The sequence below is a fragment of the Sphaeramia orbicularis genome, chromosome 5 (assembly GCF_902148855.1).
Source record: "Sphaeramia orbicularis chromosome 5, fSphaOr1.1, whole genome shotgun sequence".
NCBI lineage: Eukaryota > Metazoa > Chordata > Actinopteri > Kurtiformes > Apogonidae > Sphaeramia > Sphaeramia orbicularis.
Window position 1 is genome coordinate 55,891,192 of NC_043961.1, and position 19,001 is coordinate 55,910,192.

General features: G+C 37.8%; 1 protein-coding gene across 4 annotated transcripts in view; it reads left to right on the plus strand.

The window, feature by feature from the left end:
- The window catches only part of ephb2b (eph receptor B2b), a 169,033-nt gene that overhangs the window by 49,937 nt on the left and 100,095 nt on the right, over window positions 1-19,001 (plus strand). For all 4 annotated transcript variants that reach the window (XM_030134197.1, XM_030134199.1, XM_030134200.1 and 1 more), the window contains exons 2-3: window positions 2,497-2,576; window positions 13,889-14,573. In XM_030134197.1, the coding sequence (XP_029990057.1) occupies window positions 2,497-2,576; window positions 13,889-14,573 (765 nt within the window). The remainder of the gene's footprint in view (window positions 1-2,496; window positions 2,577-13,888; window positions 14,574-19,001) is intronic.

Consider the following 19,001-nt stretch of genomic DNA (forward strand, 5'->3'; position numbering starts at 1 on the left):
GGTCTTCTATAGCCATCTGTACTAGATTTCACCAAGAACTTTGGTTATGATGGTGATGATATTTGTCATTATGATTTCCATAAATCCTTGACATGTCTAAAATCAAATAATTGAAAATTCTAGCCTTAAAATGTATGTTGAAAGGCAACTTTTTATTGTGAAGTTATTACCGCCATTAAGTTCCATTAACTTCTGTTTTGCTTTGACAATAGCTTTTTTTTTGTTTTTGAAATATTGATCAGACAGTAAGAAAATGGAAAATGAAAACCAACATTAAACCAGTATCCACTAATGCATGCTTTGCTGCCTGCATATCGTTAGTGGGTCATAATGTGGTGTGTGGGTTAATGCGGCATCTTTGTGTTTTTTTTAAAGTTACTTTCATCTACTGTTAAATGCAAGTTCAAAGAGCTCTGACTTGAGAACAGCATATGTTGTGCTTGGTTGAAGCTCACTGAAACTTGTGCAAGAAAACACTGAAATTAAGGAACTTAGGATGTAAAAGTATTAGAATCACATGGGAGGTCAGAAAAACATTTGGGGAAACAATAGGGAGACCCCGGAACCCTTACAATCAAACTCCACTTTTACTTCACATACTATATACTTTATTTTCCACAACAACCGCAATATAGGTCTCAAATTGCATTCAGAATGGTCTTAGAAAGTCCTAAATGCAACTTTTTGTCTATTAGGTCACATACTTGGCCAATAAAGCTGAGTCTGATTCTGATTTTTGAAGGTACAGACACTCTGGTTTCCTGGGCCCCATTCTTTTTCTTCTCTTGGATCTGTTTCTATTCATTCACACTATTAAACACCAATCGATTATTATTTCCAAAGTAATGAAAAGCTACAGCAGTGAACAATCGCTCCTGTGACTTATATTTCAGTCGCTGGCTGTGACTCATGGTGAGCTTAGTAGTCCTGTTTGTCAAGGGGGTTTCTAAATCCCTCTGTGGCATTTCAGAGTTGCAGCTGACGCCTCAAACCTGATGAATGTTCTCTCCATTTACTGCAGTCCGACACTGAAGTGTAAGACTGGAACAGGTCTAATCAGCGGGAAGAAATTCTCCGACTTATGTTCTGTTACGTACAGAGAAAAGCAGTGGTGAGAGAAGGTCAGGAGTGGAAGAGAAGGTCTGTACAGAGGGTAGGAAAAAGAGCGAAGGAAGGTGGCACTAAATGGTCCAGTAAGCTTGTGACAGACAGTGTGTTTGCCACAGAGAACCTCATGACAGATAGGAGGCACATTCTCTTGACCCCAATTACCAGAGGTGTTTCTTTCCACCAGCTAATCCATGGCATATAGGGTGGCCCCTCCTCCACACCATGGACATTTGCCTTTCCAAGCTGTTATTTTCCCCACAGTGTCACGGATGATGCCAACGTCCTACTGACCGAGATGTGTCTGACCTCTTATGAAACTGTTACTTTAATCTAAAATCTATGTTTGCTGTAATGATCAGTCTGATACAATCAACACAATCTATCTGTTTAAAGTGTACATTAACATTTAGATTGTACAATGTATATAGTTGGAAAGCAAGAGATTATTTGTCTTTTCAATTATAGATCATTGCATGTTTTTGTTTTTTTGTTTGTTTTTTTTTAGCTAGAATTAGGGATGTAACAATCACTGGCATAAGGATAAACCGCGGTTAGTATTACCGTTTAAATTCTAATTATCATGATAACCGTGTTTGATTACCACACTTTCACGGAGAAAACGCCTATGTAAAGATCTGCTTTATGTCAAATATTTGAGTATAGTTTTAATTTATTACAGTTTTAAGTTTATTTACCTAATATTTGGAACCAATATTCACTTTTAAAGTCTTTGAAAAGGTTCGTTAAGCATCTTTGTGTTACTTATGCAATAAAGTATATACATTTTTCAAATTGGATTTTATATTTTTTTTATGTTTTTTGGCCTTTTATGTTTTTATAGTAAGTTAAAGTGAAAAAAATAATAGGCAGATGATATAGATGAAGTCGTGTTGAAAAAAAAGATACCCAACATGGGTATAGTAAATTATTTTATTTGTTTTTTTCTGTTTTTTCAAATGCAACTTGGTTAAATTATTTTCAGTGTGTGTATAAGTACTTTTTGAACATTTTGAGCACAATTTCAATAATACCGCGATAATAGTAACTGTGATAATTTTGGTCACAATAACCATGATATGAAATTTTCATATCGTTACATCCCTAGCTAGAAGGCAACCATTTACATATGGATAGATGTCTAAAAAAATCTAAAAAGCTTAATGGTAGGATCATATAAAACAGGATACATCGTAAAAGTAGATAATCTTCACAGTGAATTAACTTAAAATAATATTTAAATGAAACATCGAGGCTACTTTTAGCCCCTTTTTATAGTAATCCAAAATATGTATCACATGCTTATGTTCTCACTAGTGGTTTCAACAGCAGAAATATTTTTATGTTGTCAAGAGATTATCTGACCGCTGTCTCTGCCTCTTTCCACAGAAACACTCATGGACTCCACCACAGCCACAGCAGAACTGGGCTGGACAGTCTACCCAGTGTCAGGGTCCAGTGACAACAGTGTAAGTGACACGCTCCACTTTTTCTGCGTATTTCTAGTTATAAAAAGGTTTAGTTAAATTCTTGATCTGGTTGTTAAGTAATAATATAATTCCTGCTAATTTTGTGACACTAGTGGCCTTTTGTCTTTTTCTTTTGTTTTAAATTAGAGTGCAGCTTACAGGGAAATTGGCTCAGTCCCTCAGGATAAATGTACTACTGTTCCCGGCCAATGTTTTGGTTTCTCACTACTGGGTCAAAGTTCAATTCATGAGCCAGCTTGATCCCCAGAGTGAGCAAAATCTGAGCTTGTGCTTAGTAGAAAAAATCCAGATGAAGCTGTTCAGCACTGACTGACCATGTTTGACATTACATTTAACATTTCAGATTCAGGCTTTTTTGGAGGTTAGTTTTGTCTTGTTGAAGGGAGATTCTGGGATGTTTTGTGGAATATATTTCTTTTTTCTTTTCAGGATTGTTGCAAAAATTCGTGTAAACGTTTAGTCCTATTTGTATATTCACCAGGTCTATATTGGATTGGATTACTTCATTATTATTGTAGTTCTGTACCTTTTAACCTCATCTGAACCTTCGTTCTCACAGTAATCACAGAATGAATGAAAAATCGTAAACCTAAAGTTAAGTAGCTGACTTCTTATGCCAGTCAAGAAGCTATGTGTTATATGGGCCTTGGAGATGTTTGATGCACAGTATTTCCACATGGTTTGCCAAGACATTGGTTCCTCCTAGCCACACTGAAGTCAGGCCCACTTAAAGCCAGCCAAAACCAGAGTCTCAGACTCCTTCACTTTTTTACCCACCACAAGATTTAGACTTCTTAGAATGAGTCCAAGAAAGAGAAAAAATGTTGTACACTTATTTGCTGGTGCATTTCAAAAAACCACTGCCGATTTTATTCAATTATTTATGCTTCTGTGGTTTGTATTAAAGATGGTTTGAATTATACTCTATCATACTCATCAAAAAAAGAAAAAAAAAGAAAATGGCAGCACAGAGAGTTGGCATTAAACAGTTCCATGATACAACTTCAAAGCTGTTCTGCAATAATTTAGGACAACTTCATCTCCCAACCTGCAGGCATGTTGTTTTCTCCCAGATAATTCCTAGTCAATAACAAAACACAAAGATGCCTAGTTTCCTTTTCTCTTGCCAGCCCTGGATTCACGAAGACAGAAAACTTAGGCTAACCCACACCACACAAATTTAAAAGTTTACATAAAATTCAAGTCTGATCTTTTAATATTTAGCCAAATGCCAAAGGTCATTGACAAAAATTAGTTTGTTCAGTCAAATTTCTCACTCTACGCAGTGTGGTGAAAAGAAAATATGAAAAAAAGTCCAACTCTTAAAGTTTCACCTGACAAACGTCAGTTCTGTCTGCTTCCTACACCAAATGAAATATGTTCACATTTTATGTGAAAGATTTATTAGCTAACATATTTTATATGTACTCTTTTTTTCAGTTTTAATATAATAATTACATGCCCTCTTCTGAAAACCTCCATAAGAATTATGATATATCCCTTGCTTGGAGTGCAATGAAATGCGAACAAGCTCCAAAGCCCCTGGATTTAGGCAGGTATAGATTGGTAATCAGTGTGGGTTCTGAAGTTTTATGATCATATGGCTGAGCTTGGTACAGTCCATTGCAAAGCAATGAGTGAGAGAAATGGAGATAGCTTGTCCCTTATTGCCCACGGCAACAGGTGTGGAAACAGAGCTCGCTCTCCCTCTCAGTATAACAGCAAGAGGTGCTTTACAGAAGCTATTGTCTTACACACATATATGCATGGCTTCGTGGGCTTAGCTTGTGGATCAGTAACATCCAGCAGAGTGCCGCACCAGCAGTTGGCTTTCACTACTCTGTGTAGCTTCATGAAATATATCCATAGATGACATGTGATACTCTGTCACACACTGGAAACACAAACAAGTAACAGTATAATGTTAAATTTTAAAAAAAAATGTTATGGTAGGTGGTGTTATTCCACTTTTTTATTTAACTGGATCGAATGTCACCTATGAAATCACTGGCGATATTCCTTGAACAGCTATAAAATAAGCTGCCCACAGTAATTTTTAATTTTTTTTTAACCTACTGGTGTAAAACAATATTACAGTTTAGCTTGTTTAAATCAACTTTTATAACTCACTCTTTGCATAGCCAAGACTGTTCTTCCTTTTAATTATATAAAAAAAAAACACCTAGACCTTTGAATGTGTGTGCGCCAGACAAGAACGACATCATCATTTCTTTTGACAGTTGGAAAACACTGAGAGTTAAATAGTTTAATATTAACCAAACCATGCCAGACTTCATTTCCAGACAGTTGTAGATTGTCGATTGTCCTCTGACTGACTGCTGAAGAGTTTGGCAGCAAAATTCTGAATGACAGACCTCCCACAGCAGACACAATGTACATGCAGCAACAAGAGACATGATGATACATTAAACATAATAGAACAATGGCCCACCCATAAAAGACAATGACAAACTGCACATCCCACAGACATATGCACACACACACACACACACACACACACACACGCACACACACACACACACACACACCCACCCACCCACCCACCCACACACACACACACACACACACACACACACACACACAATAGCTAAACAGAACTCTTAGGAAACACAAAGAGGTCTCAGTTAATGTATGAATGAGGAAACAAATCTTAGGTGTAGTATGACTACAATGCAGAGTATGCACCAGGAGAACTCAGTGACATTATAATTATATTAACTCTGTAGAAAAATAGAACTGAAGACCAAGAAGAGGTCACTAAGGCTAAACATAGCCATGCAAACTGACCATTTATAAAGAAACTGGTGTGTCGTTTGTAGTCTAATGTTACTCATGGAGCTTCACCCAATGAAAATGTGTTATGTGACAAGTATATAGCCAGCTATGGCAGAGCAGGGTTAAGTGGTCAGTATTTCTTCTCAAGTGGAGCTGAAAAACGTGTGAACATTAGGTCAGACCTCCTGACCCGCTCACTGCCACGCTAAAGCACTGACAACAGCAGTCCTTTGGAAATAGACTTATGGCTGCAAGGAACATGCAGAGCTACTGTGGAAGGAAAACTGAGGTCTTCTGCATAGGCGGAGAACATAATGAGGTGGTGTGTGTGGCCTAAGATATCATTATGGATGTGTCATAATGTGCCGGATCAGGATGTCATTTTGGGACACACCGCACAGAAACGTTGCAATCTGCACTGCTTGTTGCAAGAGGTTTATGAAACAAATTTTGTTTTTGCGTAGAATTCCTTCAAAATAAGATTAAGGTTGTTTATTTACACAAGTTGTCGGCACATGTGGCAGACCAAGATATCTTGTTTTCAGTCTTTTTTCTTAAGCAATTTGTTCAGTGTGTTTCATTAAAGTGGCCACTAATTTGCTGTGATTCACAATTAAAGTCTGTAAAATCATATATTAGGAATTATGACAAGAAATATGCAAACATAATCCACATGGAACTTTGTGGAATGGGGCTAAAAGATGGAATTGTTTTTATAGTTTCACATGTTGTACGTTAGTAGTGGACAGTGGTAATTGGAGTTGACTAGAGCAGACAGTTCTACTTAAGTCGCTCTGTGTGTGAGTGTCTATCCCCTTCTATGAAACTGAGTCTCCTGCAGGATTTGGCTCCCATGGCCTCTCTCATAGTAATTGAATGCAGAGAGTGGGTGTCATTTGTCCGCTGTCCCTCTAGGGAAGGTACTCTTGCTCTGACAGATTTCCCACAACTGCAAATGGGGCGACAGTGCCCCAAGAGTTTTCCACTGGATTTCTCTTTTTGTGTTTGTGTGAATAATTTATTTATTTCTGTCAGTGATGGAGTAGGAGTATGTAATGTAGCTCCGGATTGTACAGTCCAAGTTAATTCATACAGTGTAATGACAAAATGTGATAAATGTGCAGTTAATGTCATGTCGAAAGTGTGAGAAATTTTAACTGACAGTTCTGACATGGTGTTCACCCAGCTTCTAGACAGATGTGTCACGTAGAATAGAACACTTTTTTAACCAGTAGACTGGTCTTCAGTTGTCGAGAAACAGGTGTAGAGTTCTGCTATAAAAACATACAAATTGTGCTTAACTCTGATTTGGCATTTTGTATAGCCTCTTTTTATGGTAGGAACAGACTACATGAGATATGAAATAAGCTCTGACTTTTATGATGGGTCCAGTAATGGTTGAAGTGTTTTGTTTTGGGTCACAATTTGTATAGCTTTCCAAAGAGGAGTTTTACAGTCATTCAGAGTTGTTTGAATGACTGTAATGACCATCAGCTTCTCTTCCATTAGCTCTTGCCATGTGGTTTCACATTTGTCAAAATTCTGATGGGCTGTTGATGACCATTGTCCATGAAGAGTATGCGGTTACCTTTTTGCAGCCAACAAACTTGTTGACTGTTTGCACACTGGCCCAGTTCTCCTGGCTGTGCAAATGTACAGGGGATACTGAAAATTTTGACAGCTTGATTTTGTTGCTTTCTATTCCAACTGACTAACAAATCAAACATCATGTGTCAGTTTTGCTGACTCCTGGCACCCATTAGTTCCCTGACTGACCTTGAAAGTGAACATCCTTCTTCATGAGGCCAAGCTCAAGGTTTTAAATGAGGATTCGGTCTGACTTTGGTGTTTACGCTGAGAATGAGCAACTGAAGGTTGTTGATTTTATCTCTCCACCCAGTGGGAGAGATTTTTAACCCCTTTGTAGCCATAACAGAATGTCTGTTTATAAGTACCTCATGTATATATAGCCTAGAGTTTTATACACAGCCCTTTGATTATTTTAACTCTAATTCCAAATGTCAGTAAATGGACAAGATGTAAATGTTTGCTGTTAATACTGTGCTTGGTTTTTTTTAAATTTGTTACCGCAAAGTCCAAGGAGGTGTTCTGTCTCAGCACTTGAAAGAGGTAAAACGCTGTCTTAGGCCTTGACAGTCTATTCCTTGGCTCTGTAGAGACCTTCTGTCATGGAGATTTATGTATCTCAGATCAGATGAATACTCTCCCAGTCCTGGAGTGACAGAGGAGTTATTGATTCTGAACCTCATTCTCAGTGAGCGTTAGTGAACTGTGGTACCTTATAAGCTGTAACTCCAGTGGAAGTGAAGAGCAGTGTGCATAAAGGCAGTATAGTGTTGTTCAAGCTACAGCCCAACCATCAACAATGTCAGGCAGATTCTATGTGAATGGCATTAATCTCTCAGTACAGATGTTTGTACTAGGGATGCAAATTATCGATTGATCCATTAATCATTAGTTGGTTGACCTTATCGATCAATTAACGATTAATTGATAAGCGGCAATTTTACTGAGAACCTGAATTTCTCTTTCAATAGGGTCTATAAGAATAAAAGCTAAATATTGTTTATATACTTCATGAAAAAAGCATGTCATAATCCTTAATGATTGATTTTTTTGTACCATTGGATACAGTCCAGGCAATGACATTTATGGAGCAGAACTAAATAAATTCTGCAGAGAAATAAAATAAAATAAATGGATTTAAAGAGGGGCAGTTTAGAAGAAATGGGCATTTCTGACTTTGCATCACTGACATAATGGAGCGAGATTTCAGCGGAGATTGAATTTAAGATAACGTTCAGATAACATACTGGTCCCATTCAAAATTGGGGTGAAATTTACTCCATGGCCTGTGTCAAATTTTCAGAGTTAATTCTACTCAATTCAGTGTCAAAATTAACAATGAACACTTTAGAGCTATTTTTTACTCCAAATTTAGTTTAAAAATGACTCTATAATGTGTTAATATTTATTTCTCTGCAGTGTTGTTTTCTTCATCAGTTTGCACCCTATGCTAGGGGTTTCCAAGGTGTGGGTCGTGAGATGGTTTTCTGACATTTCTTGAAGTAGCTCTTGGAGTGGTGATGATAGATGAAGTGTATTATTGTTACACTTACGAATTTGAAGGACAAAATTTGCTCTATGGGTTTCAACTACCCCTTGACATGCTTTTACTTTGAAAGAGCAGAGTCCTCCCATTTGTAATACAATACAATAGCTTCACAGTGACAATCTACACCTACAGGTTTGTCTAATGCTGTCACATTATTAAAAAATAAACTTAAAAAGGACAATAAATGTTGTAAAGTAGATACATTAACCTAAATAAACATTAACATAACCCCCCCCCCCCCCTTAACCCCTGCACATAAAATAGAGCACAATGAGTAAAATGTCCAGTACCCACAATGCAATGTGACAGACTGGCACTAATCATCACTCTGCAGAGTTGAATTTTACACTGCATTTGTGCAGAACTTTACACTAGACCTAGACCAGGGGTGTCAAACTCATGTTAGTTCAGGGGCCACATACAGCCCAATATGACCTGCAGTGGGCCGGTCATGATTAAAACGATAACACAATAATACATTAATAATATCAATTCCAAAATTTGTATGTCTAATTTCTATGTTTTAGAGTGAAAAAAGTAAAATTACTGTATACTAACAAAATTTTTTACACCTACATACTATCCTTTAAAAAAATGTGGAAAAATATGAACAACCATGACCAAAATGAAATTTATTAAGAAAAAAAGTGCAATTTTTAACAATTTATGCCATTATTTGGCCTCAGCTTCTCATTTTCACATGTTCATTACAACGTACAGATCACAGTGGATCTACAAATACACAAAACATTTAATAACAGACAGAATATTGGTACAATTACACTTAATTCTCTTAAGACATTTCAGACTGTTCATATTTGTTCAGGTTTTTCACATTTTTTGTAAAAGGCTAGTCTGTAAATGTTAACATTTGTGTAATTTTCCTTTTTTTTTTTTTACACTAAAACAAAGAGAAAAATTTGTAGTTTTCATTATTTATAGTTTATTATGATAGTATTTTACTGGTCTGACCCACTTCAGATGAAATTGACCTAAAATTAGTTTAACATCCTTGATTGTTAATATCTTCAGTGTAATTTTTGCATTTCACTAATTCATCCCGTGGGCCGGATTGGACCCTTTGGCGGGCCGGTTTTGGCCCTCGGGGCCGCATGTTTGACACCCCTGGCCTAAACGATACTGGAAAAAACTGACATTGCAATTTTTTTTACCCTGCGATATATTTTGCAATATGAAAAAAGCTGTGTGGTGCCAACATAAATGGTCAAACAAATTAGTTGTGTTTCCTCTCATTGTGGCAACAATTGCAAGGCACCATCAACACAGAACACATGTTTCAATATCATCCTTCTTGTAGCCGAAATAATTCCAGATAACTGCTTTTCTTTTTAGCACCAAGTCTTCGTTTTCAGTGATTTTCTCTTGTTCGTTGGTCATTTTTCAATATTGTTACCATTGACTCAAACCATGTGCAGGGGCATGGTCTGCTTTGGCAAATTGATTAAGAACGATTGCAATTGGTGGATTGTTGCGGGCAGTATGTGTCAGGTACCCTTGAAATGAGAGGAGTTCATTTACCTCCTACTTTGCAGGACCTGCGATGTGACTATTGCGCGCATGTACATCGCGATGACGATGCTCAAACGATATATTGTGCAGCTCTACTTTACACTGACTTTTAACTCTATTGTTAGAGCTGGTTTACTCTCCGTAGAGCTATAAACATTCTATCTGGGTTAAAATAGGTTGACTCTGAAATATTGACGCTGCATTTTTTACTGTGTATAAATTGAGCATTCTATACATAAAAAAGACCCACTACTGGTATTTAAGTGTAATAAATAAGTAAATAAATACACTGTAAACCATTGTTCTAGGTAGTATTATTAGGTAATGTAAAGAATGTGATCTGTTGTGAGAACATTTTGTTTTTTATGTAGTGCTGTTCTGTGTCATGTTTTGCTAATGTAAGAGGACGTTGTGCAGATGTTTCACGACAGTTTGAAATTGACTTCAGGGCATTAAATATCACATGCAGGTGATTCAGAAAACTTGTTTTAGTTTGCTGTAAATAATGATGCATTACACCCTTTTTAAACTGACCCATACACTGAGGAGTATTTGCCAACGCTGTACTCAACAGAATTATTCGTCCCAGGAACCCAACGAGAGCAATTAAAACATAAAACACTGAGTTTTTGTTTGGAGCCACTCATGCATTGTGTTTCACAAGATTGGTTTTTCATCATAAGAGTATGTCTATGTGTGTGGTTTTTCTCAGAGGAAGGAAACATATCCAGTGTACCATGATAAAATACTTTCCCTCTTTACCTTGAAATAGCCTTGTATTTAATTTAACATACTCTACCTCCAACGTTTCACTGAATACTTCACCGACACAAATGAGCCATGATAACACTTGTTGTGCCTTTGGGTATTAAGGAAATATTTTCATAATTCAGATCTTAAATATTATTCTTATGCTTCGTTTGTTTTGGTATGTACTAATGATCTGTTGAATACACTCAACCAGATGACTGGGGAAAAAACAACATTTTGCTGAATGTAACAGGATCTTGGTAGAATAAGCTGCAGTTTTTATTTCCATCATCATCTAAGGGCACCTCTTCCCCTTGAACTAATCCATCTTGACATCCACCACCTCCACCTTCTCCACTTAAAACACATGACCACCTTTTTACAACACTCTCTGTCGAGAGTTGGGGGAAAAAGCTGTGAAAATGAAGACGTTTCTTCTAATTTCACACTCTGAGCTTGATCGTTAGGCTCTTATTATGCTCCATTTGCTTCCCTCCACTGGCTGTGATGAAAGCAGGGCAAAGAGGCCATGACAGGACAAAAAGGGGCCCTCCATCAAAACGCATTTTGTTTGGGGTCTTTTTTAGCTGGGCCCAACCCTTCCCCCACAGCACCACTGACACTTTCCCTTGCAGTGTCCCCTGTCTGTATCCCTCATTAGCAGCAACCCCCACCTGTCTCTGCATTCATTTTATTAAACTGCAATTGTCCAGTGCTCTGTGCTGAGCAGAAGCGGACTGTCTACTCTTATTTAATTGGCCGACAGCCACCCCACTGCTTCTCAACAAGTGGGAAGGTCAATGGCTGCTCCTGACCTGGGATGATGATGTTGGCCATTACACACCAAAAGACAGACATTATGTACATTCATCCATATTACCAGAAAGCTGTTGCATGCAGTCAAAGAGGCATAAGTTATCTCATGAAAAACTTAAAACTGACAATACTCCATGTCTTTTATGTGATGCAACAGTTTCTATATCTAATTTAATTTGGTAATAAAATGTTATTACTTTGATTTAACAATAAAATCAGCATTGCTTTGTACTTTTTGTGCATTATAGCTCAATATAAATTCCATTCAGGTCACATTGTAATGCAAGTTACAAATCAATAAGAGTTTCATTTTTTGCATTTGATTATTTAAATCAATATGGACCGCATTATCACTCAAATACTATTTCTGCTAAATTAAGCTCAAAGAGCTCGAAGGCAGCATTTTCATACATAGATTTAGACGAACATGGGCCCTAAGCTTTCACTTCACTTGCATCCTTTTGGCTACACATGAGTGTTTTCTGTTTGCATTGGCTCTAGAGATGGTTGAAGTTTAGGTCAAGCCAAGCATTGCGCTAGCGGTGCTTAATTAGGACATGGGAATTAAGAACTAAAGCTGTTGTAATTAGTCGGAGAGTGTTTGATAGAACACTGCTCTGTAACACGAAGGGTGACTTTCTTCTCCCAGCCCGTCAAAAACTGTCAAAATCCCAACTAAGCGAGCACTAATTTGAGAAATTACATCAGCTGTGTAGTGAAGAGTGAATTGGGGGGTTGTCTGGGGGCGGGAGGTAGTAGAGGTTGCAGCTGATTCAAACAGGCTCATGGGGGTTGAGAACAGAGTCTCTTTCTTGTCTGAAATGCTGAGGTCAAGGTCATGACCCGCTTGTTGGTTAGCACGCATGGTGTATAATAGAGTGTATGGTTTGATCCATAGCCAAGGGCCAAGCTAACAGTCTGGAGTAAGTGTACTCTGCAAGAATATTTAAATAGGTGTGTAATCTTTAAGTGGAAATGCACATTTAGGAACCATACAAGGGGAAGTGGCTCCTTGATCATTTATAGCCTGTATATAATATGTCTGTTTTACGGTTTTACTTTGTCTGTGGAGAATCTTCCTTGTCAATGTGCACTGTGAAGGCACAATAGAAGCTGGGCATACGATGACATAAGTCAAAGTATCTCTGCTCTGTGTAAGTGATGAAATACCACATCTCCAGTTTCCCGTAAAGGATTACATGTGTAAAGGTTGTTCTTCAAAACATTTTGGCCAGTACACAGTTTATTTATCTTCAATACTGCAACTATACTTTTTTTTAACATCTAATTTTTTTATAGATAGATAGCGGCAAACCGATCAATGCTGTAGTTAAAATGTTGTCTTGTATAAAAACTCTTTAATGCTTGTTGGCTTTCTTGTGCAAGTACAAAGTGCAAATATAGCAGATGACACCAGTTCATTCTGTGTCTGAAAAATAAAGTCATTCAGCAATTACTGAGAAGCTATTCTCATCGATTAAAAAGACACTGCAAGTTACATATTTAAACACTGTAAACACCAAACTCTAGATCACATGGCTGCATGTTGACATGAAATTAAGAATATTGTTTTCATGTAAATGAAATAAGCTTATGCAAATTGTGACTAAAAAGAATGAGGTCCAGAGTAAGAATAATTCAGTTATTCAGGTACTATTATATTATCTTAACCCTTTCCTTCATGTAATCAGTTAAATTTAAATGTCTGAGATCCAAATTACTCCAAGTGATCAAACAATCATAATCTGTGCTTGTTATTGTAGAAATACAGTTGTGGAAAAAAATATTAGACCACCCTTGTTTTCTTCAATTTCTTGTTCATTTTAATGCGTGTTACAATTAAAGGTACATTTGTTTGGACAGATATAATAATAACAACAAAAATAGTTCATAATAGTTTAATTTAAGAGCTGACATCTATCCATTTTTCATGTTTTCTTGATAATCATCAAAATCACTTCAGTTCTTACATCAATATCTATGGCAGTACGCTTAGGCATTCCATGTTTTCTTTTCTGTCTGTTTTAGTCACATGATGCACACAGGAATTAGTATTTGATTGCATAACCATTGTTTTTGATGACTTTTGATTGTTTAATCATTTTTTCCGCAACTGTAGTCTGTGAAACCTTTTGTATCTTGTTACCAATGACTGTTTTTAAGGATTTTCTAAAATTCTGTTCCGTGTTCTGAGAATCTATGTTATGTCATGTGAAAACCTGAAAGAACATAATCACTCTTTCTTTCTGTCTTTGACCAACAGTGGGAGGAGGTGAGCGGTTATGATGAAAACATGAACACCATCAGGACTTACCAGGTCTGCAATGTTTTTGACAACAATCAGAACAACTGGGTACGGACAAAGTACATCCGCCGACGCGGTGCACAGCGGATCCATGTAGAAATGAAGTTCTCAGTGAGGGACTGCAGTAGTATCCCCAATGTACCGGGCTCCTGCAAAGAGACTTTTAATCTGTATTACTATGAGTCGGATGCCGACACAGCCACCAGGACCTCCCCACCGTGGATGGAGAACCCCTGGATCAAGGTCGACACAATTGCTGCAGATGAGAGCTTCTCCCAAGTGGACCTCGGGGGTAGAGTGATGAAGATCAACACTGAGGTTCGGAGTTTCGGCCCTGTGTCACGAAATGGTTTCTATTTGGCCTTCCAGGATTACGGTGGCTGCATGTCTCTCATAGCTGTTCGCGTCTTCTACCGGAAGTGCCCTCGCATCATAACTAATGGAGCACTGTTCCAGGAGACACTGTCAGGAGCAGAGAGCACATCCCTGGTGGCAGCAAGGGGTGTTTGCATCCCTAATGCCGAGGAGGTGGATGTGCCCATTAAGCTGTACTGCAATGGAGATGGAGAATGGATGGTTCCCATTGGACGCTGCATGTGCAAAGCTGGGAACGAGGCTGTGGAAAATGGAACTGTTTGTCGAGGTGGGTTTCTTTATTTTATGTTTATATCAAAGCTGTTAAGCTTAATGAATCACTCCTCTGTGCCACCATATGAGATTAATCCAAACACTAAAGCACACTAACCACATAACCCCACACTCTCACGCTTTCAAGGGATCTATTCAACCCCACCTAGGTGATGGTATAAGATAGTGATACATGGTCATATATGAAAAGGCTGACGTAAATCCTTTTTTTTTTTTTTTTTTTGCATAGATTATCCACCATAGCTGTCACCATATTTGCATTTAAATATCATCCTTTCCTGTTGACAGAACAGGAATGTATTGCTGAATATAGCTATTCACATGATAATTTTTGTTAGGGCTTGATCTCAGAATATATTGCTGTTATTGGAACTTATAAATCTGAATGTTCAGTTCTTTAAGGCTGCCATGAAAGAATGGGTGTGCCTCATTGCAGGTGTTTGGTCAGAAATCTCAGCTTGACAGAGAAAAGAAATACTCTATCTCACTTTCACGAATACTTTAAATTGTAGTGCATCTGCAGTTAATACCCCCATATGAAAGATTAGGTTATCTTTGTATTGTAGATCTATAAAATTAAATCACTTCCATAAACATTGTGGCATAAACTGATGCAAGTAAGATAAAAACACAAATGCATTATGACTCACAACTGGCACTATTCGTTGAAGTAAATTATGCCTGACACAATCTACATTACTTTACTGCTGGGATGAGTGGCATCTTGGTTAGATGGCTTTTCAGATTTTTGGAAAATGCTCAGTTTTATCAGAAAATGTGTGAATAAAAATGTAACAATATGTTTGATATTTATTTATTTGATCAGACAAAATATATATAAAATGTGAAAGCAATTACTATCTGTCACAGTTTCATTTGTAGGCTACAGTATGAGGTATGCTCTTCTTACAGAATTGTGCCTCAGTGCATATTTAAGAAATCTAATTCTCACCAGAGACTCCAAGAAAAGATGACAGCAATTTTGAATCTGGAAAATTTCACTGCTAATCTTTGAAGGCAAAATGCCATCTTTCATCCATGTGGACAAAGAGGATATTTTTCAAAATTGCCTTAATTTTCCTATCAATTTGAGTCTCTTGCAGGCAAATCGATTTGGCTTTTGAAAACGTCAATGTAACAAACATTTACCTGCGCTGGCCCTCCCAGCACTCTGGCAGGTGGCATTTGGTCAACGTGCTTAGAGATCTTGATCACTTGAAACAGCACGACAACATGTACCCTGCAGAATGGAGCCCCCGCTGATGCAGCCCAGCACAACAAACCTCCCACCTGCGTTTAAGATCGGTGTGTTACTGCCTCTCATATGCCTGTAATTACAACACATCCCCTAGTGTCTGTGTGCTGGGAGGGAGAATGTGATGGGTGCTGCCTCACAAACACTGCCAGGCCTATTCAATGACTACTAATGAGGACAGGCACCAGTTTCTCCTTAAGGGATACAACACCAATAAGAGGCACGTGAAGATACTTGCTCTGCTGTAACAAGCTACTTTAAATCGGTAGACATACTTGTTTTTTGACCTACATGCAGCTCATTGCGTGTCATGGATTGAAAGATCTCATGGGTGTCCTCAGTCACGGTCTTTTTTGGTTCTGAACAGGATTATACACTTAAATGCTGTTCTTTTAGCAGAGAAAGCATGTTAATTCATTTCACATCGTCTCAGTGCTAGAAACGAGATTTCATGAACAGATCCTTAAGACCGTGTAGCATTTCACCTTACCGTCCTGCCCATCCCCCTGTTTATTTTTCCTCACACTGCACACTGCTTTGTTACCCAAGATCCACAAGCTTCACTGACCATGTGCTCTTCTCTTCATTCCCTCCACTGCAGTGGTGAGAGTCATGGATTTAAGCAGGGCTGATACGCATACAACGGCAATCCTGACAGAAACACATACTTTATGTGCATGCACCAGACGGTTTTGACTCTACTCACTGTCACTCTGTGTTCCGTGATCATGTGACATGTGAGTGAATATTAAAACTTTATGAGAAGAATGCATTATCTGCGAGTGCAGCTATGGAAAACAGCAAAAATGCTGCACACACTCATGGAAGTAGAGGCATTTTTATGTCTCCATACAATAGTTATGAGTACCTTCACAAAGTGTGGGCAGTATCAAGAAAGAAAATTTAAATATTGAGGTTAAAAAATGCTGTTTTGTCTATGTTTCCACTATTGTTTAGAAGCCCTACTTTGAAAAATGACTGCCACCAGTTAGTCTGTACTCTAGTCATCTTCCTAAATACTGAAAGCTGATATCAGGGCTTTAGGCTGTGGTCAGTCACTGTCTTTCAACTGCCAGAAGTCGGATAATGAAATGATCTATGAAAGATGCGCTTCTGCCTGCCGATATTCTAGGGTAATAATGAATTGATTTGTGAGAGGTGCCCTTTGAGGGTTTGTAAGATATCCTCTTTCATAGCTGGATTATGCAGCCACAGAGACAGTATAAAGCAACCAAGATGAAAGACAGTATTTGTACTGTAATATTAATAATGCAACCGATGCTTTGTTCCAAGATCTCTGCAACTAAACGTGCAATTACGCATGTAACAATTAAATCCTTGGCAGGGATCCCAGCAAATAATTATGCTGTCATGAAATCTGTCAAAATATTGACAGTGAAAAGGGGTGCTTACATCAAATTGTAGAGGACTTTTTTTTGTTACTCTGTGATTGTCTTACAAGTGAGATTAAGTTTCCTCTAAGCAGTGCTGGGAGTGAAGGAACCGCACCACTGTCTTTCACCAGAGATGGCCCTGAAAAGAAAGATCTTATTTCCTCTCAGATCCTTAAGGAGACGTGCACCACAGAGACACATGAGGTCCCGTTTGCCCTTGTGTTTCGCTCCAGAATGAAAGCCATTCTCTGCAGTCGGGGCACAATGCGAGCCATGGTCATGGATGGAAATGCAGACTGTCTTAACAATGCCCATGTGTGTTTTTGCCGTAATCTGATCATCTCACCCCATGTTATTGTAAGTTCAAGGGTCTTGTCTGTGGGAGTGTGGCTCATGTTATAGAGCAGTAAAAATGTTGATTGAGCCTTGTCACTTGTCCTGCCTTGTTATGAGTATTTTTTGTTTGCTGTGTTTACAGAGGAAAAAAAAACATCATAAAACAAACAGTGTACTTTGTGTGGCCCTGTGTCCCAGATTTGTGGGAAGAAGTACAACATCACAGCGTGGCAGCGAATACCGTGGTGCAACTGCTAAATGTTTTGCACATACACACTACCTCTCATGTTATGTACACCATGTTGTGAATGAATTTAAGGACAAACCCAATTACACAACAGTGTTGCATGAGAGAACAAATTTCTTAGAGGGAGGGGATTTTTTTTATTTGTTTTTTTAATATCAAATCCTTTATAAAGAGCAAAAAATTAAATGCACATGCCTCTGCCTCTAGCAATCTCTCAATCACCGATATATGTTCATTTTATGCTGTTTCATTATAATAAAATAAAATACCTTTAAATGTTTATGATTACATTTAGGGCTAGGTGATATGGGAAAATATCACATCATTATAATTTCTTTCATATCAGTCTATATCGATATGTATCACGATATAAATAAAATCACAGTTTTTGTCCAGGTTAAATTTTCTGTTTCTCATAAATTAGTTGTGAAGACATCAGAAGGTTATTTTTGATTTAAATATGATTTATTTTCTGTCAGAGGTTGAACATGACAGATGTGCTGAATAACATTATACAACTGTTTCAGATAAATAAAACAGGTATATATATTTAAAACTAAATTAAAAGTCTGACCAGCAAAAGCGTTCAAGTTTTTAAAAGAGAACACAAACAAAACACGAATCACAAAAGAATACCAGGGGTATATATGTGGGGGTGCGTTCCATAACTGCTGTAACTACTGTAACTGGCGTAAACTGAAAATGAAACTTAACACACTTTGAATGTTCAACTCCCAGCTTCTATGCCCCACCCTACTTTTCAGTAACCTGGTCGCCCGAGTTCTCGGTCAAATTTTCTCCCAAGGGAACACTCATTACCTCCTGCTGTAGCCCAAACATTAGCATATGTGCTGGTTGGTTCTTACGCCTGTGCTGTGTGCATCAACCTTACTTGATGTGGCTGTAGCGGATTGGTTCGGTGCAGCGCTACTTAATTATGATTGGCTGTTCTTATGTCTGTGAAAACATGAACAAATGAATTGTATCATACATGTCTCATATTTCCATTGAGGAAAAGTTATTTTACAATATATATTGTTATCGTTTTATTGCCCAACCCTAATTGCATTAGCAAACGAGATATGAGGGGACAGACTGAAGTGAACCTGTGAATAAAATTACATTGTTGTTCTATTTAAACTTTATGTGGTGTGGCTTTACATGTCGCCAAAATGTATAATAGAACCTTCA